The sequence below is a fragment of the Hesperophylax consimilis genome, chromosome 15 (assembly GCF_061612785.1).
Source record: "Hesperophylax consimilis isolate HC1 chromosome 15, BYU_Hcon_1.0, whole genome shotgun sequence".
NCBI lineage: Eukaryota > Metazoa > Arthropoda > Insecta > Trichoptera > Limnephilidae > Hesperophylax > Hesperophylax consimilis.
Genome location: NC_142850.1, coordinates 12764493 through 12790534, shown reverse-complemented (window position 1 = coordinate 12790534; position 26042 = coordinate 12764493). Strand labels below are relative to the sequence as shown.

Here is a 26042-nt window from a genome sequence, read left to right as displayed (position 1 = left end):
GTAAGGTCAGAACAGTTAAAAACTTGACTTAACTATGGCGTTTGTTTGGTTAAAACGGTCTTAAACACAGCTCAGAGCAGGCTAAGTCGAAGATTAATGCCAAATCATTATTTTGATTAATCTTTATTACGAATTGGTGTATATTATGAATACCAAAAAATAAGCTTTAGATAAATTGAAGACATTCCTATCGCTCTGCTTGAGTAGAATACAAATAAAAAATAAATTACTCAATAAAAAAATATAAATGCAAACTACTAAAAAAATATTTTTTTAATAGAAATGTATGAACGCTTAAAGGAAACAACTTAAAAAATACAGTATTATAGCTAAGATTATCTGTGACAGTTTCACTTGATTAACTTTTTTGCTTCCTTATAAACTTATTTACAAAAAAAAAAAAACAGTTTTTTGCTTGAAATCGAACGTTTCTAGACTCCGTTTGTCAATCGATTTTAATGCCTATTACCTACGATATAAGGTATACCAAGAATATATAAATTTTTGGCTTGTAGCTTCCTCTTAAACGGGAGAAAACGAAAATCTAATTATAAGACGGTTAATGCTTAAAAACCGTGAAACCAAATTGCCATTATTTTAATCCAATTGCTAGAAGATAATATCAAAAAAAAAATATTTTTCTTTATTTAGCTAATGTAGGTATATACAAGTAGTTGTGATTCACATATTGCATTTATTGTTGTGAGTTATGCTAACGATTAAAGTACGAGTAATGCACAAGTGTAGTGAATAAATTAAAGATAGGAATAACGATTATTATTATTCCAACGAGAAGTTGTTGTTTTAAGAACTGACAAGATTATCTTAGAAGTAATCATGAAGGATTTATTACTTCTAATTTATTTTGTACAATATGAAAACAAGACTAACGGATTGGACAGTGTGTGCATTTTAAATCTATAAATTTATATGAAGTAAAGGAATTTTGAGAGAATCATGTATATAGGTAACAATACAACAACACATTAGCTTGTACAATAGGTATGTAGTATACACGGAGAAATATGAGTATTGCTAATTTATTAAGAATCTCTTCAAATTATTCGCATTCCGGCCCTTAACGAATGAATTTGATAGGATTCCTAATAAACTCTTCAAAATACTAATATATTATCACGATGACTTCTTCATAAAAATCCTAATATTTTCGCATTTCGTCAATACAATAATATTATCAAGGCAAATGCAAGTGCATGAACAAGTGTTCCGATATATAAAGAATCAGGAAACGGCCTGCAATACCGTTTTTAAACGGATTACTAATGACTTAAAGAGATTCTTAATAGATCAGCAATACTCATTTTTGTCCGTGTATTAAATAATTTATTTGTAAAGTACAAATATGTAATACGTGATATATTGTGATATGTCAGAACGCTTGAACTTCATTTGGGAGGCGGGTATGGGTACCGCCGCCCCGAGAAAAATTGGTTGGATAACCTCTGCCATAGGTCACCACAAGTGATTCGCTACGTTTGGTGAATTAACAGGGGTGCTCGGATTCATGAGGTGAGGATTGTCTAGGTCTTCTAAACATATTGATTTTCTACAATTCAGGCCCCAAAACATATTGTTTCCTTGCGATCCTAGGTCTAGGCGGACGGTGCGTCTGCACACCTACTGTGTGGCGGGCTGGATTTGGAGAGACTGGTTGAGGGAGATCTTTTTACCTCTCCAGCAGGACTCTCTCGACCCATCGCCTTGCCCCGCAGTGGGAGGTATGAATTCAAACGTCCTTCACTCCTGGGTAAACTGACCCCCAGATTCCTACCCATCCCTCATACCCTTTTCCTTCCCAGATCTTCCTCTCTTCCTTTATTAAAAATGTACGAAACATTAGCAAAGTTCACCACCAGTTACTTTACAGGCTCCTGCCTAGCACCTAGCGGTCAGAGGTAAAACTAGGGCTAACAGATAAAACGGATGTTTTGCCTTTTAAGGTTAAACGCAACGCTCGTTGTATTCTACGTGTTCACAGATGGCGTTAATTAATTAATTTTGTTTAAATACGCTTTTGCAAGGTATTGCTTTACAATATTAAGACAAATCATTTGTTTGCGCCCGTATATACGCAATATGAATATGAATCAATAGTTTTGTTCGTTTAAAGACTTAATTCTTTCGAGAAAGGCACACAAATACAATATTTTACCGATGATTCAATCCAATATTGTATTTGTATGCCTTTCTCGATAGAATTGAGTTTTTATATGGACAAAACTATTTATTCATATTCATATTGCGTATATGAGGGCGCAAACAAATAATTTGTCTTAATACTGTAAAGCAATACCTTGCAAATGCGTATTTAAACAAAATTAATTAATTAACGCCATCTGTGAACACGTAGAATACAACGAGCGTTGCGTTTAACCTTAAATTGGCTTTCTTTGACAGTGTTTGTTTACAATTAGCTTGTCAATGTGTTTTACTTGGTTAGATTATAAAAAGCCTCGCCGACTGGATTCCTTCTTCTTCTCTCCTATAAAATAGTAACAAGCAGTCATTATGGTCTACAGACCATTAGTAAAAGTGTTTGTGTCCGGGTCGGGAATAATTTAACTCTTTGTAACATTAAATAAAGTGAAATGCAGTTTTGTGCAGTAAAAACAAAAAAAAAACCATGCGTCTGTTATTGAAGACTTCATCAAGCCCAAACAAATCTTAAAATCCTTGTACTAAAAAAAATTCTCACACCTCCCACAGCACTCCCAAAGACAACATAGGCAAATATATTTTCCTCGGGGCTTTATGTGTGGAGCTAATGTATATAAAAATACCGGATATACAATGATTCCAGTTTACATTAGCCCAAATGCATTTGACAACTTTCGTTCCAGAAACTTCAGTAGGTAATAATATTTTAATTAAAAAAATGTACGTATCTTTGCAAGATCCAATAAACAGTCTAACATTCTAATATGTTTAAAAAATGTCAATTTCTCGTACGGTATGAATCATTTATCGTTATAATGGTATCTTACGGTACGAATTTCTTGTTCTCGTGGTACCTCATGATAGGAATTTTATTTTCTCGTGGTATCTAGTGATAGGAATTATATTTTCTCGTGGTATCTCAAGATAACTATTTATTGTTCTTGTGGTATAAAAATATCGGAATTTTGCTGAGGAAATATGGCACTTGAAAATTGTTTGAAGTTTGAAGACATACCTAATTAATCGTATTTTTGTGAAATGGCTTATATTGCGGTTACACACATCTCGCACGGCCCGCTAACAATGTCTTGGAGAATGGAACCAAGAGCGGTAGGGAAACTGTGGTTTCAAGGTAAATATCAGATTTAAAAAATATATCTTTGTGAATACTGCACGAGTGCCCCAACTGTTGTCGATTGCCCGGCGCCATTCTACGTACTAAATAAGATGGGCAGCAGGAAGTACCTGGCTATTCAGAACTTGACCCTGAATGCAGTGCTAACGCATGAAACATTTTGATTCTAAATAGTGTTATTACAACCGAGTAATTCCGAGGCAATCATCTCGTTTTTCTGCATACACCAATCTTCTTCAGACTTACTTCTCACAATATTCCTGCGTACACCAATCTTCTTCGGGCTTACTTCTCACTATATTTCTGCGTACACCAACCTTCTTCAGACTTACTTCTCACTATATTTCTGCGTACACCAACCTTCTTCAGACTTACTTCTCACCATATTTCTGCGTACACCAACCTTCTTCAGACTTACTTCTCACCATATTTCTGCGTACACCAAACTTCTTCAGAATTTCTTCTCACTATATTTCTGCGTACACCAATCTTCTTCAGACTTACTTCTCACTATATTTCTGTGTACACCAACCTTCTTCAGACTTACTTCTCACTATATTTCTGCGTACACCAACCTACTTCAAACTTACTTCTCACTATATTTCTGTGTACACCAACCTTCTTCAGACTTACTTCTCACTATATTTCTGCGTACACCAACCTACTTCAAACTTACTTCTCACTATATTCCTGCGAACACCAATCTTCTTCAGACTTACTTCTCACTATATTTCTGCGTACACCAACCTTCTTCAGACATACTTCTCACTATATTTCTGCGTACACCAATCTTCTTTAGACTTACTTCTCACTATATTTCTGCGTACACCAATCTTCTTCAGACTTACTTCTCACTATATTTATGTGTACACCAACCTTCTTCAGACTTACTTCTCACTATATTTCTGCGTACACCAACCTACTTCAAACTTACTTCTCACTATATTTCTGTGTACACCAACCTTCTTCAGACTTACTTCTCACTATATTTCTGCGTACACCAACCTACTTCAAACTTACTTCTCACTATATTCCTGCGAACACCAATCTTTTTCAGACTTACTTCTCACTATATTTCTGCGTACACCAACCTTCTTCAGACATACTTCTCACTATATTTCTGCGTACACCAATCTTCTTTAGACTTACTTCTCACTATATTTCTGTGTACACCAATCTTCTTCAGACTTACTTCTCACTATATTTCTGTGTACACCAATCTTCTTCAGACTTACTTCTCACTATATTTCTGCGTACACCAATCTTCTTCAGACCTACTTCTCACTATATTTCTGCGTACACTAATCTTCTTCAGACTTACTTCTCACTATATTCCTGCCAACACCAACCTTCTCCAGACTTACTTCTGACTATATTTTTTGTATTAAGAATATTAGGATTAACTACGCATTTGAAATCGTATCGATTTATGATTGGTCATGTGCGCAATTTTAGGAATAATCTCGGGTACCTACAGTATAAACAATATACATACCTACCCCCCAGGCCCCTGGCATATTCCATAAGAAGGTCGGAGTATTTCCAAATTGCAATACAATCAAAATAAATGGATTATTTCTGAACGTATGCGAAAACTAAAAACTGTTTTTGAGAAGGGATACAATACCTTTCAAATATTATTATTAGAAATAAACACATAACTTTTTAATATAAACATTAAAACATATTAAGCATGGCTTACGTTACGTTTTTTGCAACTAAAACTACCCATAACGATATAAAATGGAAAAACACAAATGTTTTATTAGAAAAATGTATTGCGAAGGTTGTGGTCACCACATTTTTTTATCTTTTCATGAGAAAACAATTAGTAAAAAAGTTTCATCCTTTTTTTTCGAATTGCGGTCGGAACCTTTGGATTCACAGAGGTTTTCTTTTTGATTCTTATGTAGATAACTTTTAGATTTGAATATAAAGCATGGAGTTTTCTCTTTCTAACGCCGTTTAGATCATATTTCTCACGACAACAGTAAGGGAGACACCGATTTCTCAATGAGCTGTTCCCAAAAGCGATACCTTTGAAAATACCTTGAATTGAATAAAATAACGAAATTAATAAAGGAATAATGTTAAAATAATTTCCAAACTAATAATAGGACCAGCAGTTGACGACACCAAAATATTCCAAGAGAATGGCGATAGTAACGAATAAAATTAACATTATTATTAGATTTTTAAATCGTAAATTCCACAAAAATGAATCATTGCGTGAAAGAGTTGGGAATTGACGGAAATGGTATAAAAGTCTCGCGGCCAATTGCTTTGATATCAGACTCCTCTTACCTTCAAACCTATTACAATGGCAGCTAAGGTGCGAAAAATTCTTACTATTCATGTGCTATTTGGGGCTATCAACTACTGTTTATTTAATTATCAATCGTGTGAAATTTTTGTGAAAATCATAAATGTGGGATTATAATCACTGAGTAGTTTGTTATTTCGCATTAAACACCATTTTAGCACGTATAAGTGTGTGATATCTCAGTGGTAACCAAAAAATAGAGCACAATCAGAATAAATTGTTACATAAACATAACTACACTTCTATTGTGTTGATGTGAATCTTGTCTGTGCATATATAGAGGGTGTAGATCTTAGTAATTTGAAGAGAAAAAACAAATACACAAAATTAAAAAAAAACTTTATTTATGAAATACCACAAAAGTGATAAAAGCGTAGTACTTTAAGCAATGTTAAATTTTTTTATTAATCGGAATATTTTATTGTATAATTTCAGTTGTTCCTGTTTGCCGCCCTAGCGGCCTGCGCCCATTCCAGCTATATTCCCCACCAGCAACATGACTTCGCTGCAGCCGCCCAGCTGGCCCTCTCTTCCCACGGCCAGGAGCAGTACGCTCACGGACTCTCAGGTCATGAGCAATTCGCTCAAGGACTCTCAGCCAGTCATGAGCAATTCGCTCACGGACTTCCAGCCAACCCTGAGCAATTCTCTCACGGACTTTCAGTCAGCCACGATCAGTTTTCTCACGGACTCTCAGCCAGCCATGAGCAATTCTCTCACGGACTTCCAGTCAGCCATGATCAGTTTGCTCACGGAATCGCTGCATCTCAAGAGCAATTCGCCCACGGACATGAGCAGTTAGCTCAAGTAGGACACGGACACCAGATCTCCGCACAGGAACTCTCAGCTTATTCTGAATTCGGACACGGTGACCATGAGCCTAAAGATTATCACTCCCATCCTCACTACGAGTTCTCTTATGGAGTCAAGGATGAGCACACAGGGGATGAGAAGACCCACGAGGAGTCAAGAGACGGAGACGCGGTGAAGGGAACATACACCGTTGTAGACCCTGACGGCCACAAGAGGATAGTGGACTACACAGCTGATGCTCACAGCGGGTTCAACGCCGTGGTCCGTAGGGAAAAGATCGACAACTTCCAAGAACCCCAAAGCCATAAGCACTACGAGCATTCCCATGGTCTTGAAGAAGTGGCCCACCAGTCATATGTGCCTCATGGCTCCTATCATTAAACTCTTCAAATTACATAAGCTGATACCAAATCAAAACTTTCCCTGCAAGCATTTTCACGTTTTAAATTAACTCGCATAATTTTAATTAATAAAATTGTCACTTTCCATTGCTCATTAAATCATCAACTTCCATCGCTCATCAAAGTAATATAATTAATTATAAAATGTATTAATATTTAAAGGCTTTGTAAACAAAAACCAAAAACTAGACTTTCTTATTTAAATATGTATTAAGTATTATAATTATTAATAATTTGTTTGTATGTATCACATCGTGTTATCATAGTATTTTTATTGAATCATGAATAAATTAAAATGATTCTAAATTTACATATTTTAATTGTTGGCATTTCACTTACCCAATATTTATAGTGTTGTAAAATTTTATTCAAGTAATATTACTAACAAACTAACTAACCATCACGCTGTTTCCACAGTGGCAGGCAGAGAGGACGGACTGCCAAACAACTCGGTCTTGGCACACTCTCCTTGCCTCATTCACATTCATACATTTTCTTATATTATTCTGACTCTTGACATGGACCGACTTAAGAATCTGATTTACTTGATTTGTGTCATATTTTCTCCTTACACTTATTTCTTCGCTCATTCGCTTCACATGCCCAAACCATCTAAGCGTCCCTCTCTTAATCTTACTCATTACGTTTACATCAGCGTTGCACTCTTTACGGATCTCCACATTTATCACACGATAATACATGGTTTTACCACACATACGTCTCATGGATCTCATTTATACAGCATTATTATTAAGTAATATTATTGAATTAATATTTGTGAAAAAAAGTATTATGAAATCATGTTTTTTAATTATTGAGTTAATTATTGTGTTTTGATTAATTGCCAATCAAATGAAGACGCTACCAGTTACAACACTTGATGCTAAAAGTCACAAACAGGTTGCAATTAAATCTGACACAGTTATAAGAGACAACTCTTAACACCAGTAATTGATTGTATTCCAATTAAATAACAACATGCATAACTTCAAACATGCGTCATAACAGCATTGTTACGAATTAATAATGTTATATCTAAGAAAGATAATTGGAATAACATAATATTCATAATTATTTACGAAATGAACAAGTGAATAGTAATTGCGTAGCTTCCTGTATGTTTTCTGTGATACCCAAGAAATTACAACCATGCATCACCAATATGATAAATTTATATCATCTTGTCATGAATTGTTGCGACAACTTTTATGATAAAGTACAACATTCACGAAACATTTTTCTACATATTTGGTTTCGAATATTGTAGCTGAAAATATACGTTTTTGTGTCTTTTGTGTTTGTAGTTCCAATAAAGTAAGTGACCTTGTATAACAGAGCAAATAAATACATCAATACCTGCATAGTGTGTTGTCCCTAAATCTTGCAATACTTATCCGAGAAGACACTCATAGACCAATTGAAAGGAAGGAGAGGAAGTTCTGGTGATAAAAGGGAAGAGACCAGCTGGAGAAGTCAAAAGGTCTCCCCAAGCCGGCCTCTCCTGATGAACCGGGCACCAAACATAGCGAACCACTTCAGTTGGCAGTTGACCAATGGCAGAGGTGTTGGATATTCAATAAATGGGGCGGCGGTACCAGTTACCTCCCTCCCAAATTGAAAAACGTTGATCCAGTACTCGTACGAATAATCTCGGCGTTCTACTACGCGACGAAATAAATATGAATCTTGAGCAAAGCCGAGTAAGTAAAACTAGTGAAATGTTTAGATATTGTAGTTAAAAAAAACACCAGTTAAATAAATAAACATATAATTCGAAATAAAATAATATCTCCAGGTACACATTCACATAATAAAGTTGAGGTGGACGTATTCACAGAACACATTATTTAAAATTTAATGGTGGTAGGCATGGGGAGCGTATCCCAAGGGGGCGGAGATCTTGGCAACAGGGGAGGCATAAGCCAGGGGAGAGGCATACTGTGCCGCGGGGGCGGCGTAGTGAACTGGGGCGGCATAAGCCTGGGGGGCGGCGTACGCAGCGGGGGCGGCATAAGCGACAGGGGCGGCAACCTTCAGGGCATGTCCCAGGGGCTCACGACGGACGACCGCGTTGAAACCGTTGTGGTCATCAGCGGTGTAATCGACAGTCCTCTTGTATCCATCAGCATCAACCAGGGAGTAAGATCCGTGGACGACATCTCCGTCCCTAGATTCGTGTTGGCTCTTGGAGTCTCCGGTCAGACCGTCCTGGATGTCGTAGGCGAAGTTGTATTGAGGGTGGGCGCTTGGGTAATCTTCTACGTGCGCGGCATACTTAGCCAGTGGGGCGGCGTAGGCTACTGGAGCATGGGCATAAGCCTGGGGAGCTTCGGAGTAGTATTGTGGCTGGGCAATGATGCCAGCATTGGCCACTGCCACGACGGCAGCGAAGAAGAACAGCTGAAATTTTTTTTAACAATAATAAATCAAGTTATAACTACTGAGTAGCATACATCATGCTAATACGGTAGTAAAAATCTCGCTGGACTTGAGCTGGCTTTAGAAATGGTGGCGTTACACTAATTCAAATGTTAGAAGTGGGTATATTCAGCGCTAAAAGGAATGAGAGATAGTACTTGGAATGAGACAGTGGATTGATAGTTGAAACCTCAAGCAAGCCATGAAACTATTTAATATAAAAATAAATTAAAAAAGGGACGTTGCAGAATCTAAACAGAATACTGGCAACACAAGATACACGTGCATCTGTTGGGAGTGGAAATCACCGTAGACGCAGGAAATGTGAATTTAACGAAAAAAAACACATTTTTTACTCGTGATGGGAAGAAGGAAGGCTATAAAAACAGGAGAAAGACAGTTGTGGAACCAAGAGGGGTGGTCCGTATTACTTGAGGGTAAGGAATAGTCCTTAATTTGTTGTCTGTTGAGGGCAAAAAAGTTGTTAATTTTTAAAGTCTCCCCTCAGGAGACAATAAAACCTTAAGGACAGGTTGTTCCACAGAATTCATAAAATTTCTATTATTATCCAAATACCGTGAAACAACCGGCATCAACGATGAAATTACAACCAAACTTAAATTTAAGTCTCACAGAACTTAAATTTTAAGTATAAAATTTGACGAATTATTCAATTTCTGTCAAATGACTATCCCGTTGAACTTCAAACATGGGAAACTCAATAAATATTTGGACTTAATCCTTACGGGAGCTATGAAGATACAGACCATTTCGGTATTAATAATAGTCATATTAACATAGAATTCGCGAAATATATGCACCACATCCTAAATTTATGAACCGCGCATGATTAAGTATTTTAAACAATAATATTCCACTGATTTCACTTCTTAAAATGAATCAATAACACAAATATTAATATGAAGGTGTGAGACCTACCTTGAACGACATTATGTTAGAAGTAGTTACGACGAGATATGATTCTGAACTGATGTTGACTCGGTTTTCCCCTCTTTTATAGTCATTTTGTTTCTCTCCTTCTTCTCCTAGAATCTCATCGACTCCATCAAATTCACCATTGCCCATATTTCATAATCATCAAATCGTACCGCACCGTCATCCAACATTATACTTTGGTACTATAATCTTTAACAAGCACGATCTTTAGTATTTTTTCATGTGGTTTTTTTATTGGTTTGGTCCCGGTTATGAAACAATAATATTTTAGCGCCGGAAACCAGTTAGCAGGTTGTTCAAACTGATACATGTTTCTAAAACCATTATATTTTGACAGCTATCAAATTTAATTAAGTTTTGTGGAAAATATACACATCAATCAAGGAAACTGATATGTTAGGTTGTTGTAAAAACTTTGTATTTCGTTGAAAATGTTCAAAGAAAACAAATCGATTTCATAAACTAGATACATCCGTGATGTGGCAGGTAAAAATGAAATTCAATTGTTACTACATCTGTTGACTATTATGACGTGCTTTAACTGTTACTAACCCAATACACAATATCACTTTGTCTTAAACATCCTCAGCACCATTTGTTTTAGTGAGGTGTTCATAAAAAATACTTCTTCTTCATACTACTCAGGAGTCAAAAAACAGAGCGAACATTCGTGGACCACATGTTTAGTGGACTGCATCTCACCGCGTTCACACTTCAACGACTCTTTAAAGCCTCCACCTTCACATCATGTGGGGTGGTTTCATCTTAGGGTTGGGGGTGGGAGTGGGAGGAGGTGGCAAAGAGAGGAAGGTGGGTAAGTACCTGACCATAAAAGTAACGTTTCAATCCTGAATGGTGGTTTTCACAAGGACGATACTGAGAGTATCTTCCACTCTGAACGTGCCGCAAATGTGCTTCATAATATTTTAAAGCAATTAATTGTGAAACAAAACAAATTAATCAAACAAAATTTACTCGCGCACGCCGGATTTAAATACGTGACTTTGGGATTCGTATTCGAGAGCCTTACCTCTCGAGCATGGAGGCAGATAATATCAACAAATTTTGCTAAAATCATTTGTGTTGGACAGAATTAGTTATCAAAGTTATTATAAAATAATGTTATTGAATTGGACGTTTGCTATCCCAGGTATAATGGTTTTAGTAAACAGTTTCATGTTGATGTTACAACACCTTATAAATGATTCAGGTTTAGAACCACAATTAATAAAGTCAGCTTTTTTAACAAACTTTACCACGAGATGTTTAAAAGCTAGATTAATGACATTAAAAATAATCTCTAATTAAAAAAACCGACTGGCTTATTGAACTCAAGGTAACTCAGTTTGTAGCATTTTAAAAGCATTACAAGGTAGATTAATGAAAACTAGAAATTAGATTTATAATAAAAACTCTAAATTAAAAAAAAACAATTATCTGAATTTCATCCAGGTTCGTGCTCACTCGTTCAGTATATTTGCGACACTTTCTCTAGAATATATTACATTCCCACTGAGATCAAAAATCTGCATTGTTTATAATGTCACGCCAGTGGGTGCAGTAAAACAAATACTTCACTAGAGAAATATCTTAGAAAATAATTTACATTTAACACCAAGTTAATTGCTTTAAACTATCACGCAATTTCTCCACAGAAGATGGCAAACCATTTAATCCAAATTCATATATTTTCATTGCATAACTAGCGTTATTGATTCATTTGACATCATATAAGAAAGTCTTGAGAAAGCTGACATTAAAATTTGACAAAAATAATGGAATATCTTTCTATTTCCTTCCTTCTGTAACATGGGTCTTTTGAAAAACATGCTAAACTGAAGACAAGAAGGAAAAAGAAAACAACGATGAAAAGTTGATTTAAAAATATGCAACGCCGACGTGCTAATATTATTGCAAGTTCTGATCCAAAACAAAAAACATTAGAAATGACAGTAAGAAGAAAAATAAGCTTTTTAAATCTGAATCGACTGTGGTGTAGTAAAACCCTTCAATCTACAAAACAACAATTTTACAGGAGACGATAAAAACTAATATTTACAAATTCGTAAAACTTATCAAAAATCTTTATAATTTAAAATTATAAAGTTGTTATTTGTTTTCCAAAATTTTGATGTAAAATATTGCAATTATATTTATAATTATGGGCCATTTTAGGATTGAGTATTTCATCTATGGTTTTCTCAAAATAACCTAAAAAATTGTTTTTATTGTTAAAAATGCCTTAATGAAGACTTTTATTCTATATCAAAACCACTCGAACCTTTGACGGCCGGCATAGTCCAGTGGTAACGCATTGGACTGCCATTCCGAAGGTCGCAGGTTCGAACCCGGCGTGCGCAAATAAATTTTATTTGATTAATTTGTGTAATTTCACATTTAATTAATTAAAATAATATGTAGTATATTTGCGGCACGTTCCAGAGTGGAAGATACTACCAGTATCGCCCTGGTGTAAGACCACCATTCAGAATTGAAACGTTGCTCCAAATGGCTTTAGCCGTGTTTAGTGACTAGATCTGAATAGCCAGGTACTTCCCCACCTTCCTCTTTCCCTTCCCCACTTACCTTCAGCCTCACAACATCCCCCGATTGGGGATGCCATAGTCTCACTGGCTCCAGACGGGAGCAGTTGGGACTCTTGTGAGGTATTCACTATAAAAAAAACAAAAAAAAAACTGTAAAGTAAGATTCCCAAAAAATGTGACTTGAAAGGTTACACAGTAGAAATGAGTCACGTTACTAAAGGAAAACTGAATTCACTTCCTTTAATTATCAAATCAAGCACCGATTATAAATTATAATGCAAAACAGCGCCAGAGTTGGACTATCGACAACTTATACAGTAATCAACTAAACATATCAATCAGTAATCGTCTCATCTCTTGAATAATAATCACATAACATCATCGCTCCGACACCTTTTGCCGAGTGTTTAATTGATGTAAACGTTTCGGCGGTGTGAATACAATATCAAAGATTGCAGAGTCACAAGCTATTCAAATATTTAAATTAACTATTGTAAAATAAAGAGTTCGGACTTCTCGGTGGTTTAGTTTCTGATGGTAATAATATTTTAGTTGTTCGTGTATACCTGTCCTGAATATTTGCATTGACCTCATTTGGAGACAAAGGGTCTACCGTCTATACTATACATCTTAATCATCTATTTTCTATTGTTGCTCCGCTTTGTATAACCAACGACCTTGCAATTTTGTTGTTCCTTTCGTTTCTATTACGTTGTTTTCTCAGGTCAAAACTCTTGCTTCATTTTATGCAAATTCATGATCTATTGTTACAGTGTCTGGCAGGTGAAAATGAGAATGCATGTAATATTTTAAAAGTTTGTTTATAAAACATATAAATATACAATATAAATTAAGGGTACCAAGTCGATTTGTTGTAGTGAGACTAGATTAATTTAGTGGTAGTAGGCCTGGGGGGCAGCGTATGACAGGGGAGATGCGTAGGACAGAGGGGCGGCGTATTTGGCCACGGGGGCGGCGTATCCCAGAGGGGCGGCGTACTTGGCGATTGGGGCGGCATAAGCGACAGGGGCGGCAACTTTCAGGGCATGTCCCAGGGGCTCACGACGGACGACCGCGTTGAAACCATTGTGGTCATCAGCGGTGTAGTCGACGGTCCTCTTGTATCCATCAGCATCGATTAGGGAGTAAGATCCTTGAACCACATCTCCGTCCCTAGATTCGTGTTGGCTCTTGGAGTCTCCGGTAAGTCCGTCCTGGATGTCGTAGGCGAAGTTGTACTGGGGGTGGGAATCGTATTCCTCGACCTGCGCGTATTTGGCTACGGGGGAGGCGTAGGCGAGGGGGGCGGCCACCTTGGCGTAGGCAGGAGCGGCGTAGGCCAGAGGAGAGTATCCATAACCAGGCTGGGCGATGATGCCAGCGCTGGCAACGCCCACTACGGCGGCGAAGAAGACAAACTGCAGACAAACACACAAATAACATTTGAGTATAGAGAATAATATTCCTATCTTGTATTTAAAAGATAAATTATTATCACTTTCAATTAACTACATTTCAATTTTGAACAAAATAAAAAACACTATTAATTCAATTTTGAATTCTTAAAATGGTGCTCTAACTTAATCCTACGTTTAATAAAATGAATTTATTTACGTTAAATTAACAACAAAAATTTTAAAATTTTAGTTTATTCACAATGCCAAGCTTTGAGCATTTTGAAAAAATATTTTAAATATAAATTATCAATAAAATTAAAAGTAAATATTCTACTTAAGAAGCAATTTCTTCTCCAAATATAGTATACATATAAATAAAAAAAAAAATTGTCTTTATCCCAGAAACTAATAACATCATATTTTTATTTATATATTATAGCTACTAGTAGTACATTTTACTTACAATATATTTTTTTTCTACTTCTTTTGATTCTATATGTATATCTACAATCACATAATGGACACTCCTCTTCCAACCACAATCAAATGCTTCTCTGGAAGAGTAGTATTAAAGATTGTCATTGTAAATTGTAAACCTTATTACTTACATGTACTTTTTCCTTTAATAAATAAAAAAAACTACAGTAGATTGAAAATTTGTTTTATTCACTACCGTTAAATATTCTTGAAAATCATCTTTAAATAGTTTAACTAAGTATTCGACAATTAATTGAAAACCATCTTAAGAATTTCCTTGAATGATTTGAAAACTGATTTTACGAAGATGTTAAACTGATTTACCGATTCGATTTCTCATAAGAATGTATTAACTGTTTCCTCGACTTACCTTGAAAGCCATGTTGCAGGTGAGGAAGGTAGTTGTGTGGTAGTGCCCTCTGCAGTGTGGCACACCGTTATATACAGCCTCCGTCAGCTGCCGGCCCCGGCTTACCCCCGGTATCGGCACATCGCAGACAGAAGGGGGAGAACTTGTCCACGAAAAGCGAATATATGCGACACTTATGATTGGGAAATTACATGACTGTGTGTTATTATGGATACCTATCGTTAATGTATAAGATTTAAAGATCATTTAAAAAGTCTGATAATCGTTTTAAAAAATGTGTAATAGTTTTTATATTATCATTCATAATTATTACTGATTTAAAAAAATCTGACATCGCTCATTCCTAAACGGTTCAAACTGGCTGTAACGTCATTATGACGTAGAAAACTCTTCTAGCTGGTAAGACGGCTGTGACTGACGTTGTCCGGCGTGACGTCAATAACCTCAAATTACGAAAAAAAACGAATATGTTGTTTTGGTGGGAAAAAAATACCACATTTTAAACCGCTATGGAAAATTTATTCGTATATATAAAAATAAAAATGCCATCTTTACTAACTTTAAAAAAATTCAACCATAAAAAAATTGTTAACTTAACCTTAAATTATATAATTTTGATTTACATAAAATAATGATATTGTTGAAAAGCTTTTAAACAATTCGTTAAATATTCAGTAACATTCTCAGACGTGAAAAAACAAGGTTCAGGAAATTCGTTTTATACCACAGCTATTGAGAGATTTTAAAATGTAATTATAAGTATTTTTTTTATTAATCTACTGTCTGAGTGTAGTCAAGCTTTTGACCTTAAACTCAACCTGTGAAACAAAGGTTGTAATTAATCATAATTAACAATGCACCAAAACAAGGAAGCAGTTGCAGTTTATTGTGGGTTATGTCTCAATGTTGTGAAGTTCAAATTTTAGTGCATAGGGAGTAGAATATTATTAAAGTAGTTCTAGAATAGATATGCACTAGATATAAACTGTTAAAATATACAAAAAATAGACGATGTCAATTATTCAGTCGTGGAAATAATTTAACCGTTATAAATAAACATCATTTGTGATGATCAAAACTAGAATTGGAAGAGGGAAATTTTCAGTATTTGTTAAGATAGTGAAGTTAATTTGGCGAAATCAGTAAAAATATTTCGATCAAAACTCAGATTTTTGAGCAGTCATTTGTTATATGGTGTATTGCTTATTTTTATCAGTTTCACTGGAGGTCATTAATATCAAAATCCTTAAAAATAATACCTAATATATTTGATTTAAATTTTTTTTATTAAAAAATAAAATAATTATTAAGTTGTGCAAGTATTTTTTGGTTTTTGTTGTTGTTGCAGCTGTTTCGGCTTTCAACGCTATTTTCAAACAATGGTTGTAACCACGTTTAGACGACTTATTTATATGATTCTATTTTACCCCCTACCAATTTAAAATGATTTATTACTGGTTAAACCGATTTACTGATAAAATAATTGTGACAATAGATTTCATATACTGTGGGGGTATTTTGAAGTCTGTTTTCACCACATTAATGTTATATCAATTGTTAAATAATGATATGGCTCCTATTTATTTATTTAAATGTTATATTGTTTAGGTTTTGTGCACATACTTAGAAGCGTGGAATAAATAATTTTCCTTACTTTATTAATTAATTTTATACCTAAATTTAAAGTAATATAAGAAATATTTAAGAGGTTTTATGAAATGCAAGCACTTTCCTCATTCCTCTAAGAATATCTTCACCAACGGAAAGAAGGGAGTGTTCCGTCTCGCTCGTTTAGCGTGCACAACTCTGAATATATTTCCAAATGGAAAAGTGGTTTCCGAGTTACACTTATTTATGGTCCAATTGGAATACGACCACCGTGTCCTCCTGACGTGAGTCCATTCTTAGATTGTTAGCTAGTTTGTTAGTCAGATTTAATCTCGGCTTCGGACCATTTGATATCTTTATCAATGATGGATTGGATTGGTGTTTCTTTCATTTCCGACTGCTGCAAAACGTGTTACGTAAACCATTGTCATACTCCATAACAGTTGATAAGTCCTAAATTAATGTTCTGTGGAGACATAACTAGAAACTTAAAAATGCGTGGGTTAAATATTTTCTGTAGTTTCATCTCATTTATACTGTTGTTATAGTTCACATATTCTCACTATAAATCAAATAACTGCAAAACATCGAAATACTTGTGTTTTGTTGTATAGCTTAGTTGGAAATCACATTACGTATGCTTGGCAGAAGTAACCTAACCTAACTTAAATATAAGAGATTAAGAAAAATAAATTAATCAAAAAAGGATCGACATGTTTTAACACCAATGGTTTCTTCGTCAGAATAAACGTATAGTGAAAATTTATATTGTTATTATAGATACGTCTATTCTGACAAAATCTTCTAAAACTTTTTTGATCTGGTGACAATATATTCAAAAATATTAATTTTCATTTTATCTCTATCCTGACGAAGAAACCATTAGTTGTGAAACATGTCCATCGTTGTTGGTTAAATAATGGTGTTTACAAAGTTGTTTATTTATTTTTATAAAAATGACAACACAAAGTGTTTTAGCAAATATTGAAAAAGTAAGATTAGGTGTATGGTATTTGAATCTGTTTTTAGAACTCTAAGTACTGTGAACCAACCGGCCCATAATAACATAAAAACACAGAACTTGAATTTAAAATTGAAAATATGATGAATTGTTCAAATTATTTTATTTATTTATTTATTTATCTTAAGTTAGCTCACATCTTCGTGTGTGCTAATAGTTTGAAATGAAAATAAAAAAAAATTATGAAAAGTATAATTATAAATTATAATATAATTATAAAAATCATAAAAATTATGTGAAACAACCTGTCCTTAATAAATTCAATTTAGTTGTTTAATAACATAGCTCCCCACTAAATTTGTTATTTTATTTTAAGTTTTAATTATTTAGTTTGCCTACTAATGGAGTTATTTTATTTGAAATAAAACTCAAATAAATTTTAAAATCATATTATGACGTTTAAAAAAATGTTTTTTTTTTCTTCATAATAACAATAATATTTATAGTATATTATTCTCAGAGAGCTTAATAAAACTCATTTCAGGAAAGACAACTGAAATTTACATTAATAAATTGAAAGGAAATTATTTTGATATGAGAATACGAATTTAAAACGGAATTCAATGAACATAGTACGTAGATTTAAAAAAAAGACCAAACAGACAAACTTAGCACAGTTTATTAAAAAATATTTCACGATTTCATTAAAATATATATATACACAGAAGTTCCAAAGAAAGGTTGTGTCATTGGTTAATAAAGCTGCTGACAAAATAACCTTTGAGCTTTTGCCAATGTTTTTTTTTGTTTGATACTGTGAGTTTTAGATTACTGGGTAATGGGTTTGTATTGCGTATATGCGATGTATTTCACAGAGTTTATTCAAAATTTAGTCGTGTAAGTAGATGTTGATAAGTGCATTTGATTTTGTGATCGTGAAGGAATAAAAGGCTTGTTTAATTTGTTTGTTTCCTTTGAATTGCATTTATTGCAGTACGGCGATGTTATTTCATATGAAATAAAACTAAATTGCATTTATTCAGTAGGGCAATGTTATTTCATTTGAAATAAAACTTTAATTGCATTTATTCAGTAGGGTGATGTTATTTCATTTGGAATAAAACTTTAATTGCATTTATTCAGTAGGGCGATGTTATTTCATTTGAAATAAAAATCAATAAATCTGAGGATCGATAATATGACGATTAAAGGACTATTTTTTTAAGTTTTTTTTTTTATTTCAATCATTTTCGATTTTGGTTTTACTATCAAATGCTTAGTAATTACTTATTTTTAAACTTAAAACTAATTAGTTTCCAGAAGACTACTTGAATTTAATTTGACTAAAATCACAATTTATTAATTAAAACTAATATAATATTGTATATTTTGGCAAGTTCCAGAGTAGAGGATATGTATGCTTCCAATCACCTTCTCATCTCCTCTACATTTTGCAGTATTCACGTAAAAGTAAATAAAATAACAAATCATTCTAAACGTATACATGATGTACCTAAATGTACGTAATGTATGTAAATGTGTACGTGATTACTTACAAACATTAAATTGAGGTAGTCCCAATGCTTACATAAACATTGTGGTTTATTATATTAAAATGGTTTAAGGCGATGCACTACGTCGTGTAATATTTTAAATTGAGCCGCTATCAATAACAACCCTTACGTAGATGGCGATAAGGTTTAAATTCCCACTTAACACCATCCGCCTCTTTTGATTTATGCAAGAAAAAACATGGCCAAAAAGTGCCTTTTATTTTATTTTGTGGATGTTCAGGCATTAATATATATTTTTTTCGATCATTTTATAAACAACTTAATTTTCCACATTATACAATAAAATTATAACCGAAAATTGGTTCGTTAGTAGGAGATTTTGAACTTAAAAGCAGTTTTCATGTGCCTTATACATTATTTTTTTCTGGGCTTGTAAAAAGACTTATCTAAAAAATACTCGAAAATTTCAAAGGACAAGATGTATTCTACTCGCAGTATTTAATAAAGCATCTGAAACATTTCTAGGCGACCAAATTGTCAAACCAAAAACACATGATTTTGCATTACTACGTATGGCATCGCCTTAATATAAGTTTCTTTTAGGTCCCCATTAAAAAAAAACTTTCAATTTATGTCAAAAAGTTACTTATTTTATAATAATTAAGATTTATTGCTTTGTTAAACCTTTTTCCAATCATTTTCCAGTTCAAACGTTAAAGAAAAATTACCAATGTATCTTAGATGAATTTTTTAATGTGTAGGAATGTTTAAAACATTGCAGAAGTGCATTTGGATTGTTTGTGTGAAATTAGGTTAATGTCAGTGATTTTGTAGTTTCAGTGGTGTGGCACAAAGGCCTCCTTGTTAAACTGTACGACACCATAGAGGATGGCAACACAGTACGACTCATTGAGCAACTGCTAACTGGCCGTACCTTCAGGGTTTTTCTAGGAGGGCGAAAAAGCAAAAAAATACCCCTCAATAATGGCCTTGCCCAGGGCTCAGTGCTGGCCCCATCGCTATTTAACATCTACACTCGAGACCTCCCTCACACTGAAGGCAGAAAATTTGCTTACGCAGATGACATCGCCGCCACAGCTCAAGCCAAAACCCTTAAAGCAGCAGAAGATATCCTCAATTCTGACCTAAAGGCTTTGGAAGAATATTTCCTCAATTGGCGACTAAAGCCAAATGGGTCGAAAACAGTTGCGACAGCTTTTCATCTTAGCAATTCACAAGCGGATGCCAAACTCTGTGTTCAGTTTGATGGAAAAAATATTTACCATGACCCCCACCCCCGCTATCTCGGAGTTACTTTGGACAGGAGCTTGAACTACCGGCAACACATGGAAACAGTGGGTAAAAAAACCAGGACAAGGCTTAACTTAGTTAATAAGCTAGCTGGAACTAGCTGGGGATGCGACGCCAACACGCTCAGAACAGCATCCATTGCCCTGGTTTTCTCAACGGCTGAATACTGTGCTCCAGTATGGGCTAGAAGCGCCCACACTTCCATGGTAGACGTTCAGCTTAATGCCACAATGCGAACCATCAGCGGGACTTTAAAATCTACTCCTCTCCCTTGGCTCCCCGTCTTGCAAACATAACCCCGCCAAACATCAGGCGAGAAATTGCAACAATGAGGGAATACAAGAAGGCGCTGCAAAAAAGCGCAATACCTCTACACGAAGATGTCGTCTCCCACCCGGCATGCCGCTTGAAGTCCCGAAAGCCCTTCTGGGCGGAAGGAGAGAGGCTCCTCCGACTACCTCTCACCCCAGAAGATAGGTGGAAACTTGAGTGGCAAACGGCCAACGTGGGAAATGCCCATCTCATACAGGACCCCACCGAGAGACAGCCTGGGTTCTCACTGCCTCGTAAAACCTGGTCCGCCATCAATAGGTTAAGGTGCTCCCATAGCCGCTGTGCCCACATGATGCACAGATGGGGCCTTAAAGAGTCGGCGATGTGTGAATGTGGTGCGGTGCAGACTACCGAACATGTGGTCAACGAATGCCCGCTTCATTCATTCCCCGGCGGGATTGATGAGGTCCACATGGCGACGCCTGAGGCCCTAAAATGGCTCGCAGATCTAGATGTCCCCCTCTGACCCCCCACCATACGAAAGAAGAAGAAGAATAAGTGATTTTGTACAAATTTTCTTTACGATTTAAGTATTAGAGTAATTATCTACGCATAATATCGCGTGTTTTTTTCACACGTTTAAATAACTCGACAAAGTAAATGATTTATGTCAAAACACTTGTGAATTTTCGTTTCCGAAATAATAATACACTTTTAAAAATAAATTATAGGTAGGTAACGTTTATAAAAAAATAATAGTGATTGAAAAGTTTTTTCAAAACGAAGCACTGCAAATATTTGACGTACGTTTACACATATATATCAAATTCATTAATTCATATTAAAAAATATATTTATTATATACTAAAGCAGACCCGTAAAAAATCACGGGATACTTTGAATTCTTAAAACATCAGTTCCAAATTTTAAAATTAAAATGAAAGTATTTTAATAGTGTCATTGAGTAAAGGTGGGTACTTTATTGCTTGTCTGAATTCTTTACACAATCAATTCTAATTTTTTGAAAATGACCATTAAATTAAAACAAATCCGAGTTTGTTGAGCCAGAGTTACAATAACAGACAGATAACCGAAATTAGGATTATAATAGTAGGCTGAACATTAAAAAATATGTTTGTGACCTTTAATAACAAGATTATACATCTTAAATTATATATGTTACAAATGTAAGTCTCAGTGAAAGAGACAGTACCCACCTAGATTTATAAAACAGGACCATATTTTGACGAGACATACATTTTGTAATGGATTTCGCTATCAGAATGTAATAAATTATGTTGCATATACCAAATGTTACCAAAGTAATAAAAGTTTAGAAGGACCATTGCAAAAAATAGCCTCATTTAATATGGATATCGATCGTTCGATTGTCCAAACTTGACGGTGGGTCCGGTCCGACGAACATGTTGTAATATTCGTCAAAGTTCATCTTGTTGTTTGGTGGCTATTTTTTATTTGGCTATCGGGAGAATAAGAAGTAAGAAAATGACTTATTTCACCTACCCTCTTACTAATAAACGGGGTTTAAATATTACACAGCATTCATTAGTAAAATTAAAAATAAAACAAGTTTATTGGTAAGACCCAGACTGTTTCAGTTTTTTAAATTAATACAAGGTGATCGGAAACATGCAGAGTGTCCATCTTCTATCTTCGTCGAACGTCACAGCGGTGCTGCCAAGGTGTGTTATCTATGAGAGGATATTGTGTCAGCGCTTTATTAGCAGCAGACACATACCTGGACGGATTGCGAACTTCGTGCTGGCACTGTTGGTGGACGCGGTGTACTCTTTCGCTGCAGCAGCTGGTCCAGTTTCTTCACCACCTACGATTCTTGCTGCAGAGTCTCCATCTTCTATCTTCGTGTCACCTGTTCGTGTACTTCATTTCACTTAACTTAACTTTATTTTTGTACTATTTATATTTTTTATAATATCTGCATTAAGTGTAAAGCGCGCTGAGGTGATATCTCACAAAAGCGGCGCTATTCAAATTGTCCAATAAATAAATAAATAAAATTTAGTTCAAGCGAAAAACTGATGAATCTTTATCACATTTGGAGTCGATTTTGTTGAATAACTTTATTTGATTTGAGCTTTCGTTTTTGAGTAAATCAAGTCCAAAGTTGGAATATTTTAGGTAAAATTTGAAAAAAAATTGTCAAATTTTTTACCCTCAGGATCCATACCAAATGCTAAAGATGATTTTTTTGGGTCTCTATGTAGTATATACTTATGTTTTATATGTTATGCATTTCTTTGACATGTCGTGTTTTGTACCTATTACACAAACCAACAAGGGTAATAAAATAAAAATATTATTTTCTAAAAAAATCTTTTAAATATTTTGCTAAAAAGAAAAGATTAATGACTTGTTATTAAAATAAGTGCACGCTTTGCACATTTTTAAACTATATTTCTGTTTATAAAACGGATGAGCTCTACGACTAATTTGGACTAAGACGTTAGCAGAACTAAACAATAATTATATTCCGTTCTAGTTTATTTTTAACGCCGGCTAACTGTCCATAACAAGTCAATTACTCATGTAATGTGGTAATAATACACAATCGTTCATATACCTATTTACATAGAGGAGAGTAGGTGAGAGTAGACAGAGATAATATGCTAACATTGATAAATCGCCGAAGTTAACGTTAAAAAATGATCTAGTATAATTTGCCTGGTGCAATTTGATAGAAGCACCTTCCATTGACTCAAGAACGTCCAACAATTGGATTTTTGAACCACCTCTGGACTAATAATTAAACACACAATACTTGATAAACTTTAATACTTGATTCTGTTGAAACGACACGATTGCCATCTTTAATGCATGGTCTGTTCTACAGGTATTTTAATGGAGCCTGTTCTAAGCATCTGTAAGCTGTGATCCCCGGTGCACGTGCGTGAATCTCGATTCTCGACGGACGCGAGCGGAACACCCGTTCACAGTTGATGTTGGTTGTGAGAACGGGTTGTTTTTCGACTCGTTTTTGTGTTAGTCATGTTAGTATGTGGTAAGGGCTACCGTTATTCATCCATCAAATTATCCGGGCTTTTTCAAGACCCGCATTATATAATCCCTACTTAAAGCACCTGAACCCGCCTCACAACGCTGCATAACCGGGTGGCGAAATAGTTCTCCTGTCTTTACACTGTATATATAGGGGTGCTCTTGTGAGGTTTCACATAAATAATAGTAAAAAAAACAGTTTTTTTCATTTTAACTACAGAGAGTAGGCCCTGCGGAAAATAATTTTCCTTAGGCTTTATGTCATCTATGGGGATACGGTGTAAAGGATATTTTTGTGGAGAGGAAAGAGTGAACCTAGGTCTTGAAGAGACCATTGTTATAGGAGTGAGGAAACACAGAGGTTCCACACGACAAAACGACCATGGATGGCTTCAACATTCATCCGTGTAGCGCCTTTGCGATTTGTACGGGGTTAATAGTTAGGGTACTTTTAAAGTATTTGCGGACCTTGTACGTACAGTACACCCAGCTTCTGAGAGGCTAACTTAAGTCTGTCTTCGATGGAGCGACCGTACCTGAGCTGGTCACTTATAGTTACACCAAGCATATCAACGGAAGGCTTGTTGGGAAGATTGCTTCCGTTGAAGAAGACTAGATTTGTATTATTGGCGAAAAAACATAGATGTCGCTAAACGAGTCATAAAATTAATTATCTAACAATTTAATCCGATCGTAGTTAGGTACAACCCAACTAATTATATGTCCATAACCCCGGATACACAATACTGTAGGGATACTCGTTGTATTAAGGATAAATTATAAATCTCAAAAATAACGTAGTAAATCTATAATTAAATAGTATCTATTAAACAAAGTCGTTATCCGCGTCTGTCTTTTTGAGCGCTTAGATCGTCTAAACCACGCAACGAATGTTGATAGGGTTTTCACTATCATTTAGAAAATTTGTTCCGGAAGGTTTATGTATATTAAACATGCATATTATATTTATAGAAAGTAGAGAATAGTCGATGTTTTATAATCAAGTCGTTTTTTTAAGTTTAATTTGTAATTTTTTAACACGTACTGAGCTTAGTTTGTAAACTTTATTGCAAAATTTCATAATAGCACACGTGTAACCTCTGTAATAATATATTTAAAAAAAATTAATAAAATGGAGTGCTATGTTCAAACCAGTCTCTAAACACTCCTGGCACTAATAAGAACAAAATTTGAATATTTCAGCGATATCGGTCTACTACTTTTCGAGTTTTGCGAGCACAAATATAAGCAGGCTGAATTTGTATGTATTGCTGGCTGACATGTACCTACCCGGCGATGCTCGACTTTTATCTACTATCAATAAATATAATATCCATAGACATATGAATATTAGTAGACCTGCCCTAAGTGATTAAAAGCGTATTATCCCCACTCCCCATACCGGTTCCATTGGAACCGGCTGTGCTGGCGTATGGCCTCAAGTGAAATTTGAAAACGTGACGTCATCATTCTTGTGCGAACTATGGTCGAGGCATCATCGGTTCATTTTACGAAATAACACGGCAAAATGTTGACTTGTACTATGAAAACTTGTAAAAATAGACGTGAAAAAGAGAATAAACCCAATTGTCGTATTACATTCCATATATAAGCATTATTTTACTTTATTTTAAGCATATTCACATCGTATAATATAGATCAGTTTTAGAAACATATTATACTATCACATCGAGAAACGTCTGGACGCGAAACACAAAGCTGGTTGGTTGCTGGGAAGTAAATTATGAACATTTATAAAAGTGTCTTAACTAAATACTTAAACGAAATATTCGACTCTGAAAATAGAACCGAATTTTTTTGCCGAATTTGGACTTCGCAAATTTGTTCATAACGTGGCGAGTAATTGCGCTACCATGTAAAAATGTCTATTCATTCAAAAGCACGTTTTACTTTTAAGAAGTAAATGGTGATATTATAATGCGAGATGCCTATTTACTGTCAGATTGATTTATTGACGAATCACAGTCAGTCTTACGCCCTTCGTTCTTCAACAGTTGATTTTACCCCTCGCCATTATCTTCTCGTCTATTAATTCCTATGTCTGTGATAATATCCATGTATTATATATATAAACGTTCCGGAAGAAATTCTCCAAGTGTTAGTGAAACCCCTATCAAACTCCGTTGCATAGTTTAGAAGAACTAAGCGTACAAACAGACAGACGCGGATAGTGACTTTGTTTTATACTATTCATAGAAGATAAAACTTGAAATATTGCATAATATTATTATGTACTGTTTGAAGTTAAATACCTAAAATTTTAAAAATCCGTAATAGGTACGTATAATACATATACGCATAAT

At 34.9% G+C, this 26042-nt stretch overlaps 2 protein-coding genes across 4 annotated transcripts in view; both read right to left on the bottom strand.

The window, feature by feature from the left end:
* The window catches only part of LOC149417318 (cuticle protein-like), an 89724-nt gene that overhangs the window by 35596 nt on the left and 28086 nt on the right, over positions 1 to 26042 (bottom strand). Inside the window, exons 1-2 of one of the 3 annotated variants that reach the window (XM_089640202.1) lie at positions 10208 to 10811; positions 7757 to 9250 (exon numbers count right to left, since the gene is read on the bottom strand). The exons of 1 other annotated variant lie outside the window; for it this stretch is intronic. In XM_089640202.1, coding sequence (XP_089496328.1) covers positions 8705 to 9250; positions 10208 to 10354 — 693 coding nt within the window. In that variant the 5' untranslated portion in view covers positions 10355 to 10811 and the 3' untranslated portion in view covers positions 7757 to 8704. Of the gene's footprint in view, positions 1 to 7756; positions 9251 to 10207; positions 10812 to 26042 lie in introns of those variants that run through there. One more of the 3 variants, XM_089640201.1, reaches the window with a different exon arrangement.
* LOC149417319 (larval cuticle protein A2B-like) lies at positions 13110 to 15182 on the bottom strand. The gene is made up of 2 exons (XM_089640207.1): positions 15016 to 15182; positions 13110 to 14189 (listed from the first exon to the last, which is right to left on the bottom strand). Exons 1-2 carry the CDS (start codon positions 15025 to 15027, stop codon positions 13665 to 13667), a joined length of 537 nt encoding a protein of 178 aa, XP_089496333.1. The 5' UTR covers positions 15028 to 15182; the 3' UTR covers positions 13110 to 13664.